Source organism: Pygocentrus nattereri, chromosome 18 (genome assembly GCF_015220715.1).
Source record: "Pygocentrus nattereri isolate fPygNat1 chromosome 18, fPygNat1.pri, whole genome shotgun sequence".
NCBI lineage: Eukaryota > Metazoa > Chordata > Actinopteri > Characiformes > Serrasalmidae > Pygocentrus > Pygocentrus nattereri.
The window spans coordinates 20749320-20769651 of NC_051228.1; the positions used below are offsets into that span (position 1 = coordinate 20749320).

Here is a 20332-nt window from a genome sequence, read left to right on the forward strand (position 1 = left end):
ACTCTTCACCCTCCTGTCGTCTGGCAAAATGTCCCGAAGTGACCGTTCCACCACCAGATGCCGCAACCGCTCAGTCCTCGAAATGGTCAGATTAATGAATGCACTGATGCAACATCCAATTGGACTCAACTAGACCCTTTCCACTGTCTATCATAGACTGACCACACAACCATTATACATCAATGTACACTTAAACTTTAAATTTAAAGTATTTAAAGGCTGATATGGTGCACGTTTATCCCAATCATCTGTACAGTTCATACTTGACAATGTTTGCACTAGTTCCTCTATTTATATGCTGTTTTGATGCCCGTCCATGTATATGAGTGTTTTGTTACTTGTCTAGTCAGAACCAAGTGTGTATTTATTGCCCTAGGTCTCACTGTTTGGGGTATTTATGGTATATTCCACTCTCATTTCACTCTGTCCTATATCTGCACTTTCCCTATATGCCCTACATATGCAATCCTCTATTTGTTGCTGCTCCATGCTGCACTACTGGGTCTAAAAAGAATTTTGTTCCAATGTATACAAGTTATATTAAGGAATAACATTAAAAACCACCTGAATTGACTTAAGACATGCCATCCAAAAAATAACGTGGTGAAAGACAACCAATCCCAGACTCATGAGTGAGTTGAAGTGGGTGTGATTCATACTTACCAATAACAGAAGATTAAAATGTGGGTTTCAGTAGAGTGTATTGGTAGGATGTAGGTAATAGAGATAAGATATCAGGGATAAAACTACTTTTAGGTGGTCTGCTTGTGAAGAAGGATAAGCTGCAATAGGAATAGACAAAGGAGATGGATGGTATGAGGTCCCTACTATACCTCCTGAAGCTGAACTCTCACTTTGTTGATGGCCTTCAGCCAGCGCACTCGAGATGGGGAGAACGGCAGAGGTGGTCCATCATCCTGAAAGCTGAAATGAACGCACATGCCATGAGAGTAGCTAATTTTCAGAAATGTATAACGTCCTTATGATTGCTCAAAGCTGTTTTTATGCACAACTGCAGTGACAACGCCCCAGAGCAATACAGGATTAAGTGCATTCTTTAAGGGTACAATGTCAACACCTATAGTGTGATCTGAAACCCTGCATTTCATAACAGTTATTATAATTAACCAAAGCTATCACTAAAACAAAAAGGATTTGTTTTCTCTGAATAATGTTACATTAGCATTTTTTTGTAATATCAGCCAAAGGTGCGAAATTTTTTTTGGATTTTGCTGGACAGCTCATCCTTACCTTTTCCCTGATTTCTCTGGCTTCTTTTCCACTTGGGGAACAGGAACACTGTCTTTCTTTAAGGTGTTGCTAACACCTCTTCCAGCCTCTTGATATGATTTCAACCCCTCCTCCTCCCCCCAGGAGGTATGACCATTGGCAGGGTGGTGTCCATTTGTGGTTGGACGATAGCCTGTATTGTGGAAAGAGTGTTGGGACTCCTCTAGCTCCGAACATGCAACACTCTCCTGGCCATTCTCGCTGAGTGGAGAACTGGCTTGACTGAGGTTCCCTGAAGAGCCAAAACGACTACTGTCTGCCGGGCTGATTTAGAGAAGAAGAAAAAAAAAGGTCAGTAAGTCACAAAATAGTTTTAAAACAGTCACACAAATACTGGTAACAATGCTAAAAAGCTATGGGATAGGGAAAGTATTGAGACAGGAGAGCAAAAGTATGGAAGTAAAACACTAACACACAGATACAGACACATACACTATTAAAAACATGTTTGATGACATGTCCAAAGGGTGGATTGCAATAATCACAACTATTTCTATCTTTTGATGCTAATATTGAAGTTAGTTCATCATAAATTGCTTTGGAGACCATTTATGATGCTACTAGCCTTTTTGCACTCAAAAGCTCCTTGTTTCCCTGCTGTAATCCTGAGGAGAGATCTGCAGAGGGTGGGGGCTGGACCTGGGATTCCTGCTCTTTTTGGGATGGAGGATCTATGTCAGGTGTGGAGACACTAACACAGGGTTCTGCCAAGTTACCTACTGGACCTAGAGTTTCATTCTTTTGAGAGATCTTCTCTGAGCCGGATGTAGTTTCATGTTTAATTTCACTGTCACAGTTTTCTGCCTTTGAGACCAAATGGCTAGGATCTACTTTATCACCAGGAGCACTTTCTATACTATTTACATGATTGTCCTGGGCTTTAGGCTGAGTTGTGACAACAGAGGGAGTCTGCTGCTTGGGAGGTGCTGTTGTCTCTTTTTGCCATGGTAAATTTATTTTTGCTCCGAACAAAGAAGCTGTTGCTGGTTCTTCCTTTGATGTAGCTGACTTCTCTTCCTGAAACAGACCTGTTGAGAATGACTTAAAGCCAGAGAGAAGTCCACCACCATCTGTCTGTGCCATCGTGGGGAGGCCTTTTGGTATGCTGGGTGCTGAGGAAAACAAAGATCCAAAAGACTTCCCAACATCTACAGATCCTGGAAGGAAACCAGTTGTTGCAGTTGATAAGCCAGCCATGCCAAGCACGGGCTGAGATGGCACTGATGTCAGAGGCTGTTGGGCTGGCTTAGGACTTTCAGTTGGAGCTCCTGACTTTAGTGTCTTATCTTCAGGTTCTCCAACAATGACAACTGGCTTCTCATGTATCAATTCATTGACCTTCTCATTATTAACAGTTCCAGCAGATGGACTAACATCAGGTGGATTCACAACTGTAGCTGCTGAACCTTTAATAGAGTCTTGAGCAGATGTAGCCAATATATCTAATTCTGATTCTGTTTTGATTTGATCATTTTTGTTTTCAGGCAAAGTTACATCCCCTAGAGAGGACATTGTATCTTTAGTTATGTTTTGATTTTGCACAGCAGACTGACTGGTGAGGGTAGAAGATGGCATTGCCTCTGCTGGTTTGGATGCCTCAGGGGTTTTAAACATACCAAAGAGGTCAGTTTTCAAAGACTCGGTTGGTAGGCTACTTGGAAAGCCAAAGAGTGAACTTTTCTGTTGTGTCTGAGACCCTGATGTTGGTGACCTAAAAAATGAAGATTGTGCCTGAGAGAAAAGTCCACCTGATGGTTTGGGTGGTCCACTGGTAGTAGAGAACATTTTAGACATGAACCCAGAGACCACTTCAGCTGATGAGTCTAACACAGACTTTTCAGTTTCAGGGGGTATTCGCTTATTTTCAGCTCTTATGGGTGGTGTCACATTATCTCGTTTAGCCTGAAGTTGAGTCTCATTGGATTTTATATCTTGTGGTTGTTCCTGTTTCTTACATTGCTCTGAGCATGACTGAGCATCACTAACTACTTCTCCAGACATAAGAGGCCTACTTATGTCGTGGCTTACAGCAATATCTTTTCCATCAACAGTTACTTTCTCAGTTTCAGTGGGTCCTGAGCACTCAGGCTGACGGGTGGTCTCAGGGTGTGTTAGTGTGTCCACTGGTGCTTGCATTGTCACTGGTTCTTCTTTACCTTCCATTTTTTTAGTAATATCAACTGGAACAGTATCAGCTGGTGGAGCTACTTTATGATCTGCTCCAGCAGCATGATGTCCAGTACTCACATCCTGAAATTTTGATACTTCAGGTTTCTTTTCATCCATAAATGACATGTTCAGGAGGCCAAATCCTCCAGTCTTGGATTTATTATCTTCTGGGGCATCTCCTCTTGAAAATAATGAGGACAGGCTGAAAAGACCCTCAGTTTCAGGTGGTTTGGATGTTGGCCCTGTCGAATCAGATGCGGGTGTGGGACTAGCACCTCCAAACATGGAAAGCAGACCTCTTCCAGGAGCATCTTTAGCAGTTGTGCCACCAGGTAAAATACCCCCCAGTAATGAAGTTGGAGGTGTGGGTTGTTGTGGACTTGATCCACCAAACATAGAAAACAAACTTTTCCCTGGTAGTTCTTTAGAAGCTGAAGCCTCTGTTCCTGAACTTGATCGTTCATTCTGGTCTGAGAACATGGAAAACAGACCCTTGCCAGGACCATCTTTTGGTCCTGTGGCACCAGAGAGAATTCCACCAAGTAGAGTTCCAGCCTGAGAAGCTGCACTTTGAGAACCTGAGCCACTGAACAATGATGGTAAACTTGATGTTGCTTCCTCTTTTGGTGGTACACCTGCCTGGATGGTGACCCTAGAAGTTGATCTACACTCTAGAGAGGTTGATTCAGTGTCAACAACTTCTTTTGGAGCAGCTGAGGAATCAGCAGTGGAAGATTGTACAGGTTGGGTTTCACTGGGCTGAGGACTAGCTCCACTGAGCACTGACAGTGATCCTTTAGTTTCATTTGCAACAGATGTCTCAGAAAGTATTCCACTGAGAACAGGAGGGGAATGAGATGGTTCTTGCTGCTGATTTGAAGTGCCTTTAGCTGGAGACATATTAGACTCTTTACTATCTGATGAGATACAATTAGTAGAGTCTTCCTGAAGTATATGCTGCTGTGAGATAGGAACTGGAGGCATTGAGGTCACATCTTTGGTTGATGGCAATTTAGATGGTTCATTTTTGGGGGCAGTTGATTCAGGGGTTGCCCTAGTCTGTGCGTTTTGCGGGGTGTCATTCTCTACTTTTGGTTGAGCAGAAGTCTGTGCATTTGGTTCAGAGCTCTGTCCGCCAAACATTGAGAGGAGCCCTTTTGCTGATCCTTCATTACCACTAGAGCCTGAAAGGATTCCACCAAGAATTGATGTTGTCTGGGGCATATTTGGTTGTGGACTAGGACTACTGAATAATGACAGCAGACCCTTTGTGGGTGGTTCTTTTTGAGGAGCTGGTTCCTGAAGTTTACTTGGACTAGCAGAATCTGGTTGTGGTGAAGTCATCTGAGGACTAGGTACACCAAACATGGAGAGGATGCCTTTTCCCTGTGGCTCTTTGGGCAGTGCTGTCCCCAAATTCTGTGCACCTGACACTGGCCCAGTTCTTTGTTGTGTGCTGGCTGGGGGCTGTGGGCTAGGTCCCCCAAACATAGAAAACAATCCTTTAGCGGGACTCTCACTGGAGGTGGAAGAGCCACCTAATATTCCAGCAAAAATAGAGCCTGTCTGCTGTGAAGCTGGTTCTGCACTGCCAAACATTGAAAGCAACCCTTTACCAGGAGGATCTTGTCGGGGTGCAGCTCCTTGATGTGGTGGCTGAGTGGTTTGTGTTGAAGTCTGTTGTGCACTGGGACTACTAAACATAGACAGTAAATTTATGCCTGGTGTCTCTTTAGGAGGAAGGGACCCAGAAGTTGATCCTGTCTGAGTTGCGCTAGATGGCTGAGTGCTGGGGCCACTGAACATAGAAAGCAAACCTATTCCTGTTGTCTCTTTTGGAGGAGCAGTTCTAGGAGTTTGTTTCAAGGATGCAGTTCCTGATTCACCCTCCACTTGACATTGGGAAGCAGATGCAGTTTGAGGTGGTGCACTAGATCCACTGAACATAGACAGTAGTCCTTTTCCTGGAGTTTCCTCTTTGGTGCCCGTGGAAATTATATCCCCAATGCTGAAGCCAAACAATGCACTTGTTGGTTTGTTGGAAGCTTCTGGTTTTGTATGACCAGTTGGTGGCATGGTTTGTGATCTCCCTGAAATGATTCCCTCACTAGCACTAGGGGAAAATATCTGGGATGCACTTTTACTTGCTAAATGCCCCCGAGGTGTCTGTGACACATTAGGCATATCTGAATGACTAGCAGTACGTATTTCACTTGTTGCTTGCTGTTTCTGAATGCCTTCAGACTTTGTCATTTGATGAGCATGCGTTGTATCTGTTTTAGCATCATTTCTCAAATTAATGGTAGAAGGTTGATGTTGTGAAGAAGACTGCTGTGACTGAGGTGGCAGCTGTGAGGATGGGCTTTCCACATTAAAAAAGTCTCCAAGTGTCCCAAAAAGACCTGACACTCCTGTGTTCTCTTTATTTGCATTCGATCCTTTCACTTCACCTGTAGCAGATTCATTTTTCTGTGGTTGCTTTGCTGTAGTTTGAAAGGATTTTACAGTGTCTTGCTTTGGCTCCTCCATTCCAACCGCATTTTTGAAAAAGCTTAGAAAGCCTCCTTGAGGTTGTTCGGAAGGCTTTTCACTACTTTGTTCATCTCGAGAATAAGTCGGTTTTGTAATCTGACTTGCTGCGTTTGTAGAGCCCTCAGCAGTTGGTGATGTAAAAGGTAAAACAGATTGTTGAGACATTGTGGCTTGTCTAGCCAGTTTAGGCTTCTGAGTTGCACCCTGACTATTTACAGAGGATGCAGAAATCCCTGTAGGAGTTTTGGGTAAGATTCTAGAAGATACGGGAATCGACTTCTGCTGATTTGCAGTCTGTGATGGGGACACAGCAGGAGAAGCATCGTCTTTAATAATTTTTGATTTAAGACTCTCAAGACCTGTTGAAAAAACGCCTTTGGTCTGCTTGTCATTGTGCACTTCAGAGAAAAGGGATTTCTCAGATTTCCCCTGAATAACACCAGCACGTGTAAAATCTCTGGTAACTGCGGAAGTCCTTGAGACAGTTGTGTTTTTGTTATTTTCTGAATTTGGACCTTTTCCTACAATAGATGATAGGAAAGATGATATCTTCTTGATGGATCGATTTGGCTGTTCCACTCCAGGCTGAACTCTCTTTCGCCATTCTTCCTCTGAAGTGTCATCTATATGTCTTACTTGTATCCCAGTGGATGAACGACGTCTCTGACGAGGCTGGTAACAATTGTAAATGTCTGCAGCTGAGGACTCTGTTGTTGGAGTTGGGCAAAAGGAAATAGAGACCTTTTGAGAAAGGAGTTCTTTCATCCCTTTGCTCGTCAGTTTTGAACGACTGCAATTAATTCCATGAACTGTGAGATCAACAGCTTCCAGAAAAGGATCCTGGTAGGCCATGCTGTTCTGCAGTTGCTGTCTTGTATCCACTTTGACTTTATTTAATCGATATGATGAAAAATCCATACCCTGTTGTTTTTGAGCAAGAATGGAGCTTTCAAACATCTGAGAGAAACGTTCCAAGTTCAGATTCATTATATCATTACCTTTCCTATATGCAGAAGACAAATCAAGGGGTGCACTTAAAAGCTGAGCCACACTCTGATCTTTTCCTGGAACACAGAATAGTTCATCTTCATTGTATAGAGGAATTTTGAAACCACATACCATAACCATTTCATTATGGAGCCAGGCACTAGGATAGTTGTCAGACTGTCCATTTCCCCATAACTCCTCTTCTGGCGCACATGCATAAACATACTGACCAGACCCATCTGTGAGCAGCGCATAAATATACTCATGATCAGTGTAGACAAAGTAGCCACAATCTCCATCATCTGCTGGCCACCACATACCTTGCTCTAGAAGTGAGAGCCATTGTTGGTACCACTCAGACTCCTCAAGATATCCATAGTCCTCTGTATCCACATTAGTTGTAGAACAATAATTCCAGCCATCAGGGTAACCAGGCAAATCAGGATAGCTTTCATTGCTCACAGGCTGTCTGTATACTTCTGATGTGCCATTATACATATATTCTCCATTAGCAGAGTAAGACAAATTTGGTGGATTCTCCTCATAATATCCTTCATGATATGCTACACTATTCAAACTATAACAACTCTCTCCATTGAATGAGTTCCACCTACCAAATTTTGCGCTTCCTTTTTTGCTCAGATTTAGAGCACCTCCTTCTTCAATGCAATACCCAGGGTTATTGACTATATCCAAATTGTTATGGCTGCTCCACATTCTCTGCATAACTGAGTTGTTGAATATATCTCTACGGTATTCTTGTTGCTGATAGCTCTGTCCCCTGTCAGTGTGCAATACCATCCAAGGTTGTGTGGGACAATACTGCTGATTTTCATACCCATTTATATTGCTCAGGGACTGAGAAAATTCTTGCATTTGCTCTCCACCTGGTAGATGCCCATATTCCTCTGGATAGTAGCCCAATGACTGGTCATTCAATTGTTGCCACAGAACAGAACCTTGCATCCAAGAGTGTTCATAAGTAGGACTAAGTCCATGTTTAGTATACAATAAAGAGTCATCTGGATAGCCATACTGTCCTGGCACACTATGTAAGGAGGGGTAACTTTGCCGTAAATATTGTTGGGACAGCACTCCTTGACCTGTGAGACCAAGAGAGGAGTAAATATTTTCAGTGCTGTATGATATGTTTCTTGCATTGCTTGAGTGAGAAGAGTTACAGATCTGAGGCAAATGACCAGAGCTGTTTGAAGTATAAGCCAAGTGATTTTGTTGCGACCTTACATAGCTTGCAGATGTCCTCAGGTCCAAACTACTATCACTGTAGACAGGCACATTTACAGCAGCTCCCTTGCGTCTAGACATAAGGCGATCGAATGCCCCACTTTCTTTTGTTGCTTTATCCATTTCTAAGCTACCCTGTGACATGGTTTCGTCTGCACTCTTTTTGAAAAGATTTGAGATCAAGCCTGGGGAGACTGTAGAACTTGCCCTCGCATCTGTACATTGCATAGGTTGTTCCCCTGGTTTAGATAAAGGCACTTCCACTGAGGTCCGACTGAAAAGACCAGATATAAAACCTTGCTGACCAGTGGGCTCTTGGTCTCTCGTTGTAGCCTGACCAGGGGGCGTTAGCAGAGGCAGCTGCCTGCATGATGGAACATTTTGAAAAGGACCATCTTTTTGTAAACTCTGCTGTGGTTGTTTCTGGTCAAGAGGAATAGAGCTGCTCTGTGCTACTTCTTCAGACGAAGTTCTTAATTTGCTAAGAAGTCCAGACAATATTCCTGATTGGGTATTCTGGGTTAGAGGAGGATTTTGTTCAGGGTTAGTTGTTACACTTCCTAGAGCAGAACTTTGACTTTGTCTTGTCTTAGGGTGATGTTCATTCATATGACTGGTGGACGCATCTGCTTGCTGAGTTGGTGCAGAGTGAGAGGCAGACACATTATCTGAAGAAGCAAATTTAAAAAGCCCAGAGAGAAGGCCACCTTGTTGAGATGTTGCTTGCTGAGGTGCATTTTGAGTTTGTCTAGATCCTTCTACTATGCCTGCCTGTTGCTCCTTGTGAGTGTAATTCTCTTGCTGTATATTTTGCTTGGGAGGTTGATTGGAAGGTTGACCAGTAACCGATACATGTTGCTGTTGAGGTACGTCAGCTTGAGTAGTTGGGATATTGTCACTGGAAGCTAATTTAAAAAGTCCAGACAAAATACCTCCTTGCTGAGGAGGGGCTTTTTGAGGAGATGCTTGCTGAGATGCTGCAGGATACTGAGAGACATGACTGGTTGTGGACTCTCTTTTTTGAGGTGGTATATTTGTTGCTGATGTTGCGGACACATTTTCGGCAGAAGAAAACCTTAAAAGCCCTGAGAAGAGTCCTCCTGATTGAGATGGGTTGGATGCACTTTGTTGATGTGGCTGATGTTGCAGATAGGTCTGCTGTGAATTTGATGCTTGATTTGGATTATTCTTTGAGTGCATCTGACTAGGTTGGGCACCTATTGACACATCACTGGTAGAGACACCAGAGCGCAAACCTTGTTGCATTGGATTAGGGCCTGCTCTAGAACCCGATGTATCCTCAGAGGAAGTGGATTTAAATAAACTAGAAAAGAAACCTTGGGGTTCTGGCTGAGAAGAGTGGCTTCCTGCAGTACAGGCTCCAGCTGGACCTGGACTTTGTTGCCTTTGTATTTGCTGGTTAACAGTCTTGTTTTGTTGTTCATCTCTTGTCATTTTCTGATTTGATCCAACTGGTTGTTGAGAACTCTGGTTCCCTGGCCTCTGGCCCTGTGAAGCAGCAGCCTGCACATTTTCATTTGGTACAGTCTTAAAAAGACTGGAAAACCAGCCTGTCTCCATGTTCCCTTTAGGCTCTGTTTCACAATGACCTGGCTTTATGGGATTTTGTGGTGTGTTTTTGGTTACACTACTATCATCACCTGAGGCTAATTTTAATAGTCCAGATAACATTCCTCCTTCTGCTTTAGAGGGCTGCTGGGCAGACACATTGTCTGATGAAAGAAAAGGAAGTTTGATTTTGCCCCCAAGTAATGAGGTATCCATAGGATTTTCAATTTTTATATTCTCTTCTGATCTGACAATAGGAAACACTGTTTGTGTCTGATGTTGAGGAGGCATAGGAGGTAGAGGTGAGATCAGTGAACTAAAAGATTTCTTAAAAGGACTGAAAAATCCCTGATCTTCAGGAGATTTTTGTGATGTGGTTACAATATGTTCACTTTTGCTACGTGTTTCCACAAAATCAGATTTTCCAGTGTTAGTCTGATATGCACTTCCTGATTTCCCTTCCCTTAAACTACCTCCTACAGTTTTAGGATGGTCCAAATGCTGCTTATGACTGCCATCTAGCTTGTTGAGATAAAAATGCCCACCTTCAGTAAAAACATTTTCCTGTGTGAGCATCTTCAGATGATTCGCTTTTCCCATCACTGAGTTTATAGAAGGGGGTGGTTGGCTTTCAGATATCTTTCGAGTTGTAATTCCAGTATTATTTTGGGTCTGAGTGAGACAACTGGTATGGGTATATTGATTTTTTTCTTGTGACTTAGCATCTGCTGGTTGTAACGGCATTGGAAACATCCTAACAGCTTCTTGTGTGGGGGATACCACAGCTACTGGTGTTGGACTTGGAGACTTGTTGACTGGCATAAAAGAGAACAGCTTTGAGAAACCAGAGCTTCCTGTAACATTGGCTGATATTTCTGACTGCTCAACAGAATTCGATTTTGTTTGTTTTGAACCTGAGCTAACTTTATCAGTGATGGAGCTAAACAAAGAGCTCATGGCATTCTTCACTCCTGAAGTTCCCGGTTCCATTGAAATTCTTTCTTTAGGCTCATTTTCTCCTTTGACCTCCTTGGAAGTGCTACCTTGTTCATCGCCAGTAGATTCTGTTCTTGCACTACCTTGGGATGACAGCCTTGATTTGCTAGATTTGGGCAGAGAATCATACCTGCTAATCTCCTCCTCTTTTTCAGCTAGGTATTCTGACACAGTTTCAACCAGACACTGAAGCTCATCCATGGGGTCAACATACTCATCACTGGGTTCCTCCACAGGGGATAGCATGGTCTCTGGGGCCCATCCCCCAATTTTACCCTTTGCAGGCTTCTTATCACGATAACCCTGGAGTTTGTCACTATAGCCACCATAGGGCGACGCATACCTGCAGTGGTCATAACCCCGACCATCCTCAGAATGGAATGCCTCAGCTAAAGAGGCAATTTCCTCTAACTCCTCCTCAGAACCCACCGAATTCTGCATCTCATCTGAGCCCTCAGAATCAAGGCCAAAGTTTGCCCTAAGTCTCGCTTCTTCCTCCTCTTGATATGCTTCGTAGTTCTCTAATGTGTTTTCCAGCTTGTTTTTGGCCCACATTCTAGTCTTGTAGAGTAAGCCATTTTTGTACGGCCTCAGGCACGGCATCATCTTTTCATCCTCTTCTTCCATTTCTGCTACTTGGCGCATCACAAGCTCTCCTCTTTTCTGACGGAGGAGAGCAAGATCAGGAGGAAAAGAGTCATCTCCAATGTGTTCTGCTCTAGTGTTCACAAGACCTCCTGGATCTCGGATCTTTTTCCTGCGTCTTCGGTCAATTGTGTCATAGCCCTCAGGGTAGGCAGCATTCAATGAGGCTTTGCTTTTTGTTTTCAGTGGCATCTGCCTGACTGTGGAGTCATGCGCAGCCTTGTCCATGTGGAGGACTTTGTCATTTTGTCCACCTTCCTCTTCATCCCAGTACCTGTCTTCTTTATCAAGGAATTCGTCTAGTGAACTCTTACCCCAGATTTTGTATTTTGCCTCCCATTCTTCCACTCCCATACCTGAATCTACAGGAATAATTCTTATCCTTCCTCTTTGATTTAGAGTTCTAATAAAAATAAAAGATTAATTAAAGGATGAGTGGGGAATTAAAAAAGGAAAGAGAAGGAGAAAAAAATAATTCAACACAAAATATAATAAAAGACAGACAAAATACAAGACTGTTGACAAACAATAAGTGTCAGGTTAGGTATCAATAAGCAGTGTTTATGTCATTAGTGAAAGGAATTTTCAAATGGACACTTTGTAATATAAGGTATAAGATACATTTGCAGAGAATTTATTAACAAAAATAATAACCACTAGTAATGTGCACTTTCAAATCTAAGCCATGTGTGTTCCACAAAAATATAAATGACATTACACAGTTTAAACACAATTTCAGAGAACTCTCTCAGAGAACTTCTCTTTTGCGTCTTTATCCACCATTCCACCACAAAATGCAACAGACAACCATTAGGGTGTAGCTCAGCACAATTGTCTAAACCAAAATATAATTCACAAAAGATGCAAGAGACGTGATTAACGGAGGAAGTGTATGTAGTCTTCTGGAGTATCAGAGTTTTTGTTAACTTAACTGTTTGAACTGAATTAAAGGAGGAATAAACAATTCCCTTCAAATGGCTCTTTGAACAACACACATCCACAGTGGACGCCAATGTGGACAGCACAGCAATATGGGACATTTCCAACATATCTCTAATGACAATTAAACTGGAATTGCCCTATTTCTCTACGGCTCACTTGTACTGAGGCTTTGAGTGGATAAATAGCTTCAAACCAAACTAGACAGCGAAATGCCAAAGGGAGAATCTCATGGACAACAAAAGGACTTTTGGCTAAGTAAAGCTGTTTTCTAAAGACTGCACCAGACAATAACACAAATGCCTCTAGTTCTAGTGCTGCTGGTGATTCCACATTTTAAAAAAACCCTCCATTCTGGCTTTGCATAAGAGCATTCTAAGACCACTGCCATTGCTTGTAAAAAATGCATTTGCTATACTGCGCCATGAGAAACTAACATATGTTGTTTGGGACAGCAATGAACAATACCTGCTTGCATGATGGTCTCTATAGTCCAGTTCAAAACTATGCACAGAATCCGTACAGGAGTCTATGTGTTTCTGGAAACGTGGTCCCATGGGGTACTGATGTAGGGAGGAGTTGGGCTGGGCTGTGGTATGATAGCGTGGGGGAAGACTATTGCTTGTCTCACTCCTGTAGTCACTGTCCCGATCATCCACCGCACTGTCCAGATCATCCAGTGCTGTAGGGTTAGAGACAAAGCAATCAGACAAAAACAGGTTTTTGAACACTAGGTTAAGTCCAACAAAATTACACAAAAATCCAATTAGCTAATAATTCAGGCCTAAATCAAGTGCTTAACATATTATTTGTCTTGTTATGTAGTTTTCTTTATTATTATTATTATTATTATTATTATTATTATTATTATTATATCCCTCAGTCTTATCTATTTTACAGAATTCATGATTTTATAGATCAACCTCATGTTTTTGTGCATCAAGTTATGTTCTATGCAAGTGCATCAAACAACCTTTAGAAATTCCTGTGGTGTCAACCAGTCCTAGCCACCGAGCTACAGGCTAACAAATACACCCTAGCAACGCTTATTTTGGTTTGTTGAACAAAATCAGAAGGAAAACAGTGGCAATATCTTTATTCGGCACAAAACAGATGCTAGAAACAAGATTTTCAGTTAAAGAAAAGTAGCCAAAACTAAAAAAAAAAACAAACAAAACAAACAAACAAAAAAAAAAAAAAAACACCCCAAAGCAGCTGAAGTTTCTTTAAAAGTTACTCTCACCTTCAAAATACATCATCAGAAGGGATTTTCTGGCTTTAAACCTCCCCCTAGAGACTACTGCAGCACTGCCATTGTGAACAGGTTTGCAACAGATGGTAGTGCTGATCAAAATTTTCATTTTGTCCACAGAAAAGACAAATGAGTACCATAAATTTGAAATCTACCAGTACCTTTGAACTTCTCAACTGTAAGGTCTAAATCTAAAAAAAAAGTCCAATTCTGTTTCACAATGACGCAGTATCTTGATATTCAGTTTGTATTTAAAGCAATATTCCAGCATTTTTCAAACCTAATCTCCACCTGCCATATCTGTGTAATGCAGCTGATCACTGCAGACAGCACTTTTAAACTATTTTTAATTTAGTGAATAAAAGAAAACTCTTGCCCACTGGCTTGTATTATATATGTGCTGTGAGTCAAGAGGTTTTCTGTTCTTTTACAAATGGAAATGTGTTGAAATAATTGTATATGGATATACCATATGCTACAGATGGTGCCAGGTACAGATTAGCTTGAACAATGCTGTACTCTTCCTTTAATGATTAGAATTTAGATCACCTGTTGCAAGAATTGACCATGTTTTGGCAAAAGAAAACACCACGTAAGTTTCACAATTACAGCAAACATGAACAGACATGGCGAAAACAAGCAACAACAATATTCAGCAAAACAAAACATACAAATAAATGATGAACACAGACACAATCGACAAAATAATGCACAGCCAGCAATATGAACGGACACGGTAACTCAAAAGGGACTTAGGGAACCTCACATAGGCAAAATACTCATGCAAGCTAGTTTTTAATCTGACACGTGACATATATTATGGAATGTGAATCTACTGATAGTAATGTTTGTGGTGCATGGTGCTAAGAAAAGATGCTAAAACACAAATTGGACAAAAAACTTCATTGTAAATACAATATAAGCAAAATTTTAGAACATTATTTGAGGCTTAAAAAAGGCTGAACAGTATTCCCACAGCTAAACTAAAACGTCTTCAAGGTTTAATCGACCTCTGGACTTTTGAATGGCCTTGGTGTGCTTGGTCTGGCTGAGGGGCATGGCTGAGCTTGATAAGATGTGGCTTGATGTCTAGACCTTGATTTCATGATAGAGAAAACAAAGTGTCTCTCACTGTCTAGTTGTCCTGTTTCTTACACCATAAAGTGAGCAGAAAATGCAAACAAGCAGCTCAGAATGCGTGGGGACTAAAAGAAACTAAAGTTTAGTCAATATTTATTAACAATAGTAAGCAAGAAGTGTGTAGGTTTGATTCCCCATGGCAGGCAAGCTTGGAGTTTGCATGGTCTCCGAGTCCAAAGACATGCAGTCAGGCCAACTGGAGATGCTAAATTGCCCCAGGTGTGAATATGTGGGTAATTGTATATGTCTGTCTGTCTGCCCGGTGATGCACTGGCGAACTGTCCAGGGTGTTTCCTGCCTTCCGTCCAATGACTAGGCTCCAGCCTCCCAGCAACCCAGAAGGATAAGATGGTGTGCATATGTGTGTGTGACATGCCCTGTGATCGGATATTGTTGCCAAATCACTGCATATTTTGTGCTGCGTCTTCACCTACAAAAGATCCTGATAGTTCAGTGTTATTCTGTGGGTAAATAGTCTTTTAAAGAGCAAAGAAGTCATGTTTGTTAATGCCGTTACCTGAATTAAAATGGCGAGAAAAAGTTGGCCTTTACTTTAAATGCACAATCTGTTAGTGTGTGTTGTGCTGGTGTGAGTGGATCAGACACATACATAAATTGTATCCACTCTCTGTCCACTTTACTAGACACTCCTACCTGGTCAGTCCACCTTGTAGATATAAAGTCAGAGATAATAGCTCATCTGCTGCTGCACATTTTGTGTTGGTCTTCCTCTAGTCCTTCATCAGTGGTCACAGGACACTGTTGGCTGGATGTTTTTGTTTGGTGGACTATTCTCAGTCCAGCAGAACTGCTGTGTCTGAGCCACTCGCACCAGAGCTGCACACACTAACATGCCACTAACACATCAAAAAATACCTGCTCTGTGGGGGTCCTGTGGGGGATCTGACGTTTGAAGAATTGGGCGAAACAGGGCTAATAAAGTGTGAAGAGAAACAGATGGACTCCAATCTGTAATTACAGAACTGTGTTCTGTAAGTGCTCCTATATGGTAAGTGGAGCTGATAAAATGGGCAAAGAGTATAGAAGCAAGGAGGTGGTCATAATAAAATGCTTGATGTGTACGTTTAACATAAACCTACATAGAAGCCTTAACAACTACATATCGCTGTTGTCGCAACAAAACCTTGTATCTCCAAAATGTTAACTTTACAGGAGAAAGAAAAAAATATACCGCAGTTTTAATGTAAGTCAATGGAACCAGAAGTCTTTCCGTGTCATTTTGGGCCGTTTCTTTTGATCCGTTCATCGTGAAATTTACACACAATGTAAAGAACAACAGGTCCTTTGAAATTATGTCAAAAGCTAAAAAATGACAAAATTGGAGATACAAGGTTTTCTTCCGACAGCACCGATATAATAGTTTTTCCACACCTCCACAGTTCGATCCTACAAGTTGGTTCCATTTTCTGTTCCATTTCAAAAATCCCAAACACATTAAGTAACGTCAAGGTCTGGACTCTTGGGTGGTCAGTCCATTGTTCATCTTCTTTGTTTGATGTGTCTTTATCCTTTTCTCAGTGAGACAGCTACACATCCTTTCAGACCCATAGTGCTGAGCTGTTTTCTCACAGTGGAAGGATGGACAGAAGCACCTGTGGTTGTTTTCAGATCTGAAGCAGCTTGATTTTCTCCTCTCTCTCAAAGATGAAAGCTTTAAGTGCTGTTTATCTGATGGGGACAGTTTTGGTGTTTACAAGGTCTTCCAGGTGGATGTAAGGAGTCCCATTTTCTCTTTTAATAATTTTCAACTTTTTTTTTTTCCAAATCCAGTTTTGAAGGCTCTTGGTTTTTCACACTGACTTTTTCTTTCTTAAGCAAGTGGATTTCTAATTTCCTGAAAAATTACTAACTTGCACTTTATGGTTATTTTGACTGGAAATAAATGAAGGGTAGCCTCTGACTACTACACACAGTACTTTTTCATAATCAATTTTCCCTACAAAAGGCTTAGTAAATTAGGCCCTGAGTGTTTCTACAAGACTACAAAGGAACTTTGTAATTCAAATAAATGAATTACATTATTGGAATATGAATGTGAACTTGTTTAAATATGCATGCGTCTGTTCGCTACACTCTGTGTGCATGAATATCCCATGGCCAGGGAAGAGTGTATTAACCAGGGAATGTGCACATAAGCTGGGTATGATGAAGGAGAATTCAAGGGGAGAAAAAAATCAGCCATTAGGGTAAGGGTGCATTATTCCAGCACGGCATTGCACTGTTTAATGCTTTCCCAACTTCACTCAACAGAATAAAGAGCACAGGGAGAACAGTAAACTGCACAGTACTGGGGTCGTCCTGGGTCAGGGTAAAAAATAGGGTCATCTGTATCATAATGTCAAAACAACTACATACTCTGTGAGTTGGCCCATCCAAAATAGTTGCCTGGCAAATCAAACATCAGAGAGATGAAAGGAGGGAGGGGCAAAAATGACTTATTTTAGCAAAAATGTACTTCCTGTTTCTGCAGCACTGCCATACAAATATATCATCTCTCAGTAAAATGTGTACAGCTGATAAATGTTAATCAAAGCCGCAGAAAAGTCTAGAAAGCATGCAGACTGGCAGTGAGGTGCATTATGGGCTACAGATATAATGACATGCCGCCATCTAGCGTGAAAATGGAAGAAGTACTCACAGCACTGAGAGGCGGCAAAGGGCAGTGGGTGTCTCCCTCCATCGTCCGGCAGCGGATACTGACAAAAGGCAGATAGATGTGAATGAAATAGAATAAGTGATTTTTAGGGGTGGATGATACGGGTGAAAAAGTTATATAACAAAACCTACAGGCATTTTTATGATACACAAAATGTATCCCTGTATTTTGACATGCAGACATCAAAATTTGCTCTAATCAAATTAACAGTGTCATTTACGCTTTTAGTAATGAAACAAGCAGTTGGGTTAATGCTCTTTATGCACTGACACTATCTAGGATATTCTCAAAGAAAAATATCAATCAATAATTACAAAATACAATTTTATCCACCTCCAGTTTCTCTTTCATAACACATTCAGGAGGCAACGATTATTAGGGCAGATTGATTTTACATACACTATGGTTCAATATTGTGGAATCGCTGATTAAAAGCATAGAAATTTTCAATAAGAAACAGAAGCTGTAAATAAAATTTTTGAGCAAGTTAACACCCATCCATCCATCCATCCATCCATCCATCCATCCATCCATCCATCCATCCATCCATCCATCCATCCATCCATTTTCTAAGCCGCTTCTCCGTCAGGGTCGCGGGGGGGGGGTGCTGGAGCCTATCCCAGCAGTCTTCGGGCGGAAGGCAGGATACACCCTGGACAGGTCGCCAGTCCATCGCAGACAGACACAGACAGTCACTCACACTCAGGGGCAATTTAGCATGTCCAGTTGGCCTGACTGTATGTCTTTGGACTGTAGGAGGAAACCGGAGAACCCGGAGGAAACCGATGCAGACACTGGGAGAACATGCAAACTCCACACAGAGAGGACCCTGGTTGCCCGGCCGGGGAATCGAACCCAGGCCTCCTGTGAGGCGACATCGCTACCCACCACGCCACTGTGCCGCCCACCAAGTTAACACCCAGAATTCATAAAGTTTCCAAAAAGGAGATCAAATCTTAGAAGCTTGGATACCTCAGATAGAAATGATTTAAGTGCCCCTGGTCAGGTTGCATGTTTTGTTAAGTTCCTAAGTGAAAATAGGTTAACAACCAACACCCCTGTATTCTGTACAGAGAGCACACATTTCTTCAAATTTTAGTGCACAATTTCTATTTATTTGCTTTATTTTATGTCAAAAATGGAAACTAAAACCATTAAATGATATAACTTCATCACTGTAACTGTTATATGTCATCATATAACTTCAAATCTTACACCAAGACATACACAAGCTTTACGGATATCGCTACTGTCGGAAGAAAACCTCATATCTCAGCCATTTTTCAGTTTTTGACATAATTTGAAAATATCTGTTACCCTTTACAGTTTACATTTCATTATGAATGGACTCAAAGAAACATCCCAAAATGACTTGGATAAAAATCTTGTTCCATTTACTTTACGTTACGTTGTTTTCCCTTCTCCTGTAAAGTTTTGGAGATATGAAGTTTTCTTCCAAAAATAGCGATATTATACATGAGAAACTTTTCAATAGGAAGTGTTGTTTAAAGAATCCATACCAGGGAAAACTTCATTTCCTTCACTTTTGTTGGGGAAAAAAGGAATTTGAAGTAATATGTAAACATCACAATTTCAAAACAGACCATTCAGTACATACAGTCCATATACAGACACTAAGCTGCAAAAACTGCCTATTCATTGGTTCTGTTATGTCACAAGAACCAGTTCTTTTACATACATCCACCTCTTCAGCCTACAGCAGTTTAACTCTGCTCCTTCATATTAGTACTTTAGGGAGTGTTGCAGCTCTCACTGTCAATCAGAAACAGAGGTCATTCACATATATCTTAAAGGCACAGTAACAAAAACCACTTGTTTGCTTCTAAAAAATTGAGAGAGGTTAAAAATGGTCATGTAAAAAAGTAACTGATGACATTTTTGTACATAAACCCACACGAATGTTCTAAGTGAACCTCAGGGGTAAAAAATAAAACACAGTAAAACTGTAGGATATGGGCCCTTTCGTGTGAAGCAGGTAGGTTATGCCGAGTGCCTTACCTCATCATGTAACCCCAGAGTGTTAATACGCTCGAGTTTGCCGGACCAGTACCGAGCCTCGTCCTCTGGGATTTCTGTCAGAAAGGGAGAAATGGTGTAAGGTGAAGCTCAGAATTCTGAATGTCTGAACACTGTTTGTACTGAGCTGCTCAGAACAAATACCTCAAATACAAACCTTACACCTTAAAGTTCACAGAAAAATCTCAATTCTTCTTGCACTGGAGGTACGACACTTAAGCCAATAAAGGCTGACAAATATATTGGTTGGCCAATAATATCAGCAGTTGTATTGATAACAGCAAAAATAGTTAAATGATGCTGATAATTAGTGACTTGTTTATATCACAGCCACACAAGATTTAAACCCTCAAAAGCAAAGGGCAAACTCTGAGACACTGGGTGACCCAATTTGACAACAACCGTGTGCAAAATTTATGGCACTTTTAATATTTTGTATTTTATATTTTTCCAAATTAGAGACCGTGCACAAAAATTTGGCAGAAAAATGCCATAATTAAGTGTGTTACTGGTAGCAGACATTTAACCAGGTCCACCCACTCTGCTACAATCTTTACACTACTTAAGACTTTGAGCTTCTGCTGTTTATTTGAGTTTTATAAATGTACCCATTGTGACAATCACTGCCATCAGTGAAGCACCTTTATGTAAAAACATTAAAATTAAAATATAAAATCTAACATTTTTAAACTTTATTAACATAATTTTTAGCCTTTTGAAGTCAATATTAGTCTAAGCACCAACTTGTTCATATCAGTCAGGACCTGATATTTAGCACCTTGCAAACAGCATGCAAGCTTGCCTCAAATAAATGGTTAAATGGTTAAGATGTAAGTCATTCAAAGAGGTTTGAT

General features: G+C 41.3%; 1 protein-coding gene across 2 annotated transcripts in view; it reads right to left on the reverse strand.

Moving 5' to 3' along the window:
* unc13bb (unc-13 homolog Bb (C. elegans)) overlaps nt 1–20332 on the reverse strand; it is a 162822-nt gene that overhangs the window by 71745 nt on the left and 70745 nt on the right. Inside the window, exons 6-10 of one of the 2 annotated variants that reach the window (XM_037547066.1) lie at nt 19461–19534; nt 17424–17481; nt 12841–13054; nt 1252–1554; nt 855–924 (exon numbers count right to left, since the gene is read on the reverse strand). In XM_037547066.1, coding sequence (XP_037402963.1) covers nt 855–924; nt 1252–1554; nt 12841–13054; nt 17424–17481; nt 19461–19534 — 719 coding nt within the window. Of the gene's footprint in view, nt 1–833; nt 925–1251; nt 1555–12840; nt 13055–17423; nt 17482–19460; nt 19535–20332 lie in introns of both variants that reach the window. The other variant, XM_037547065.1, reaches the window with a different exon arrangement.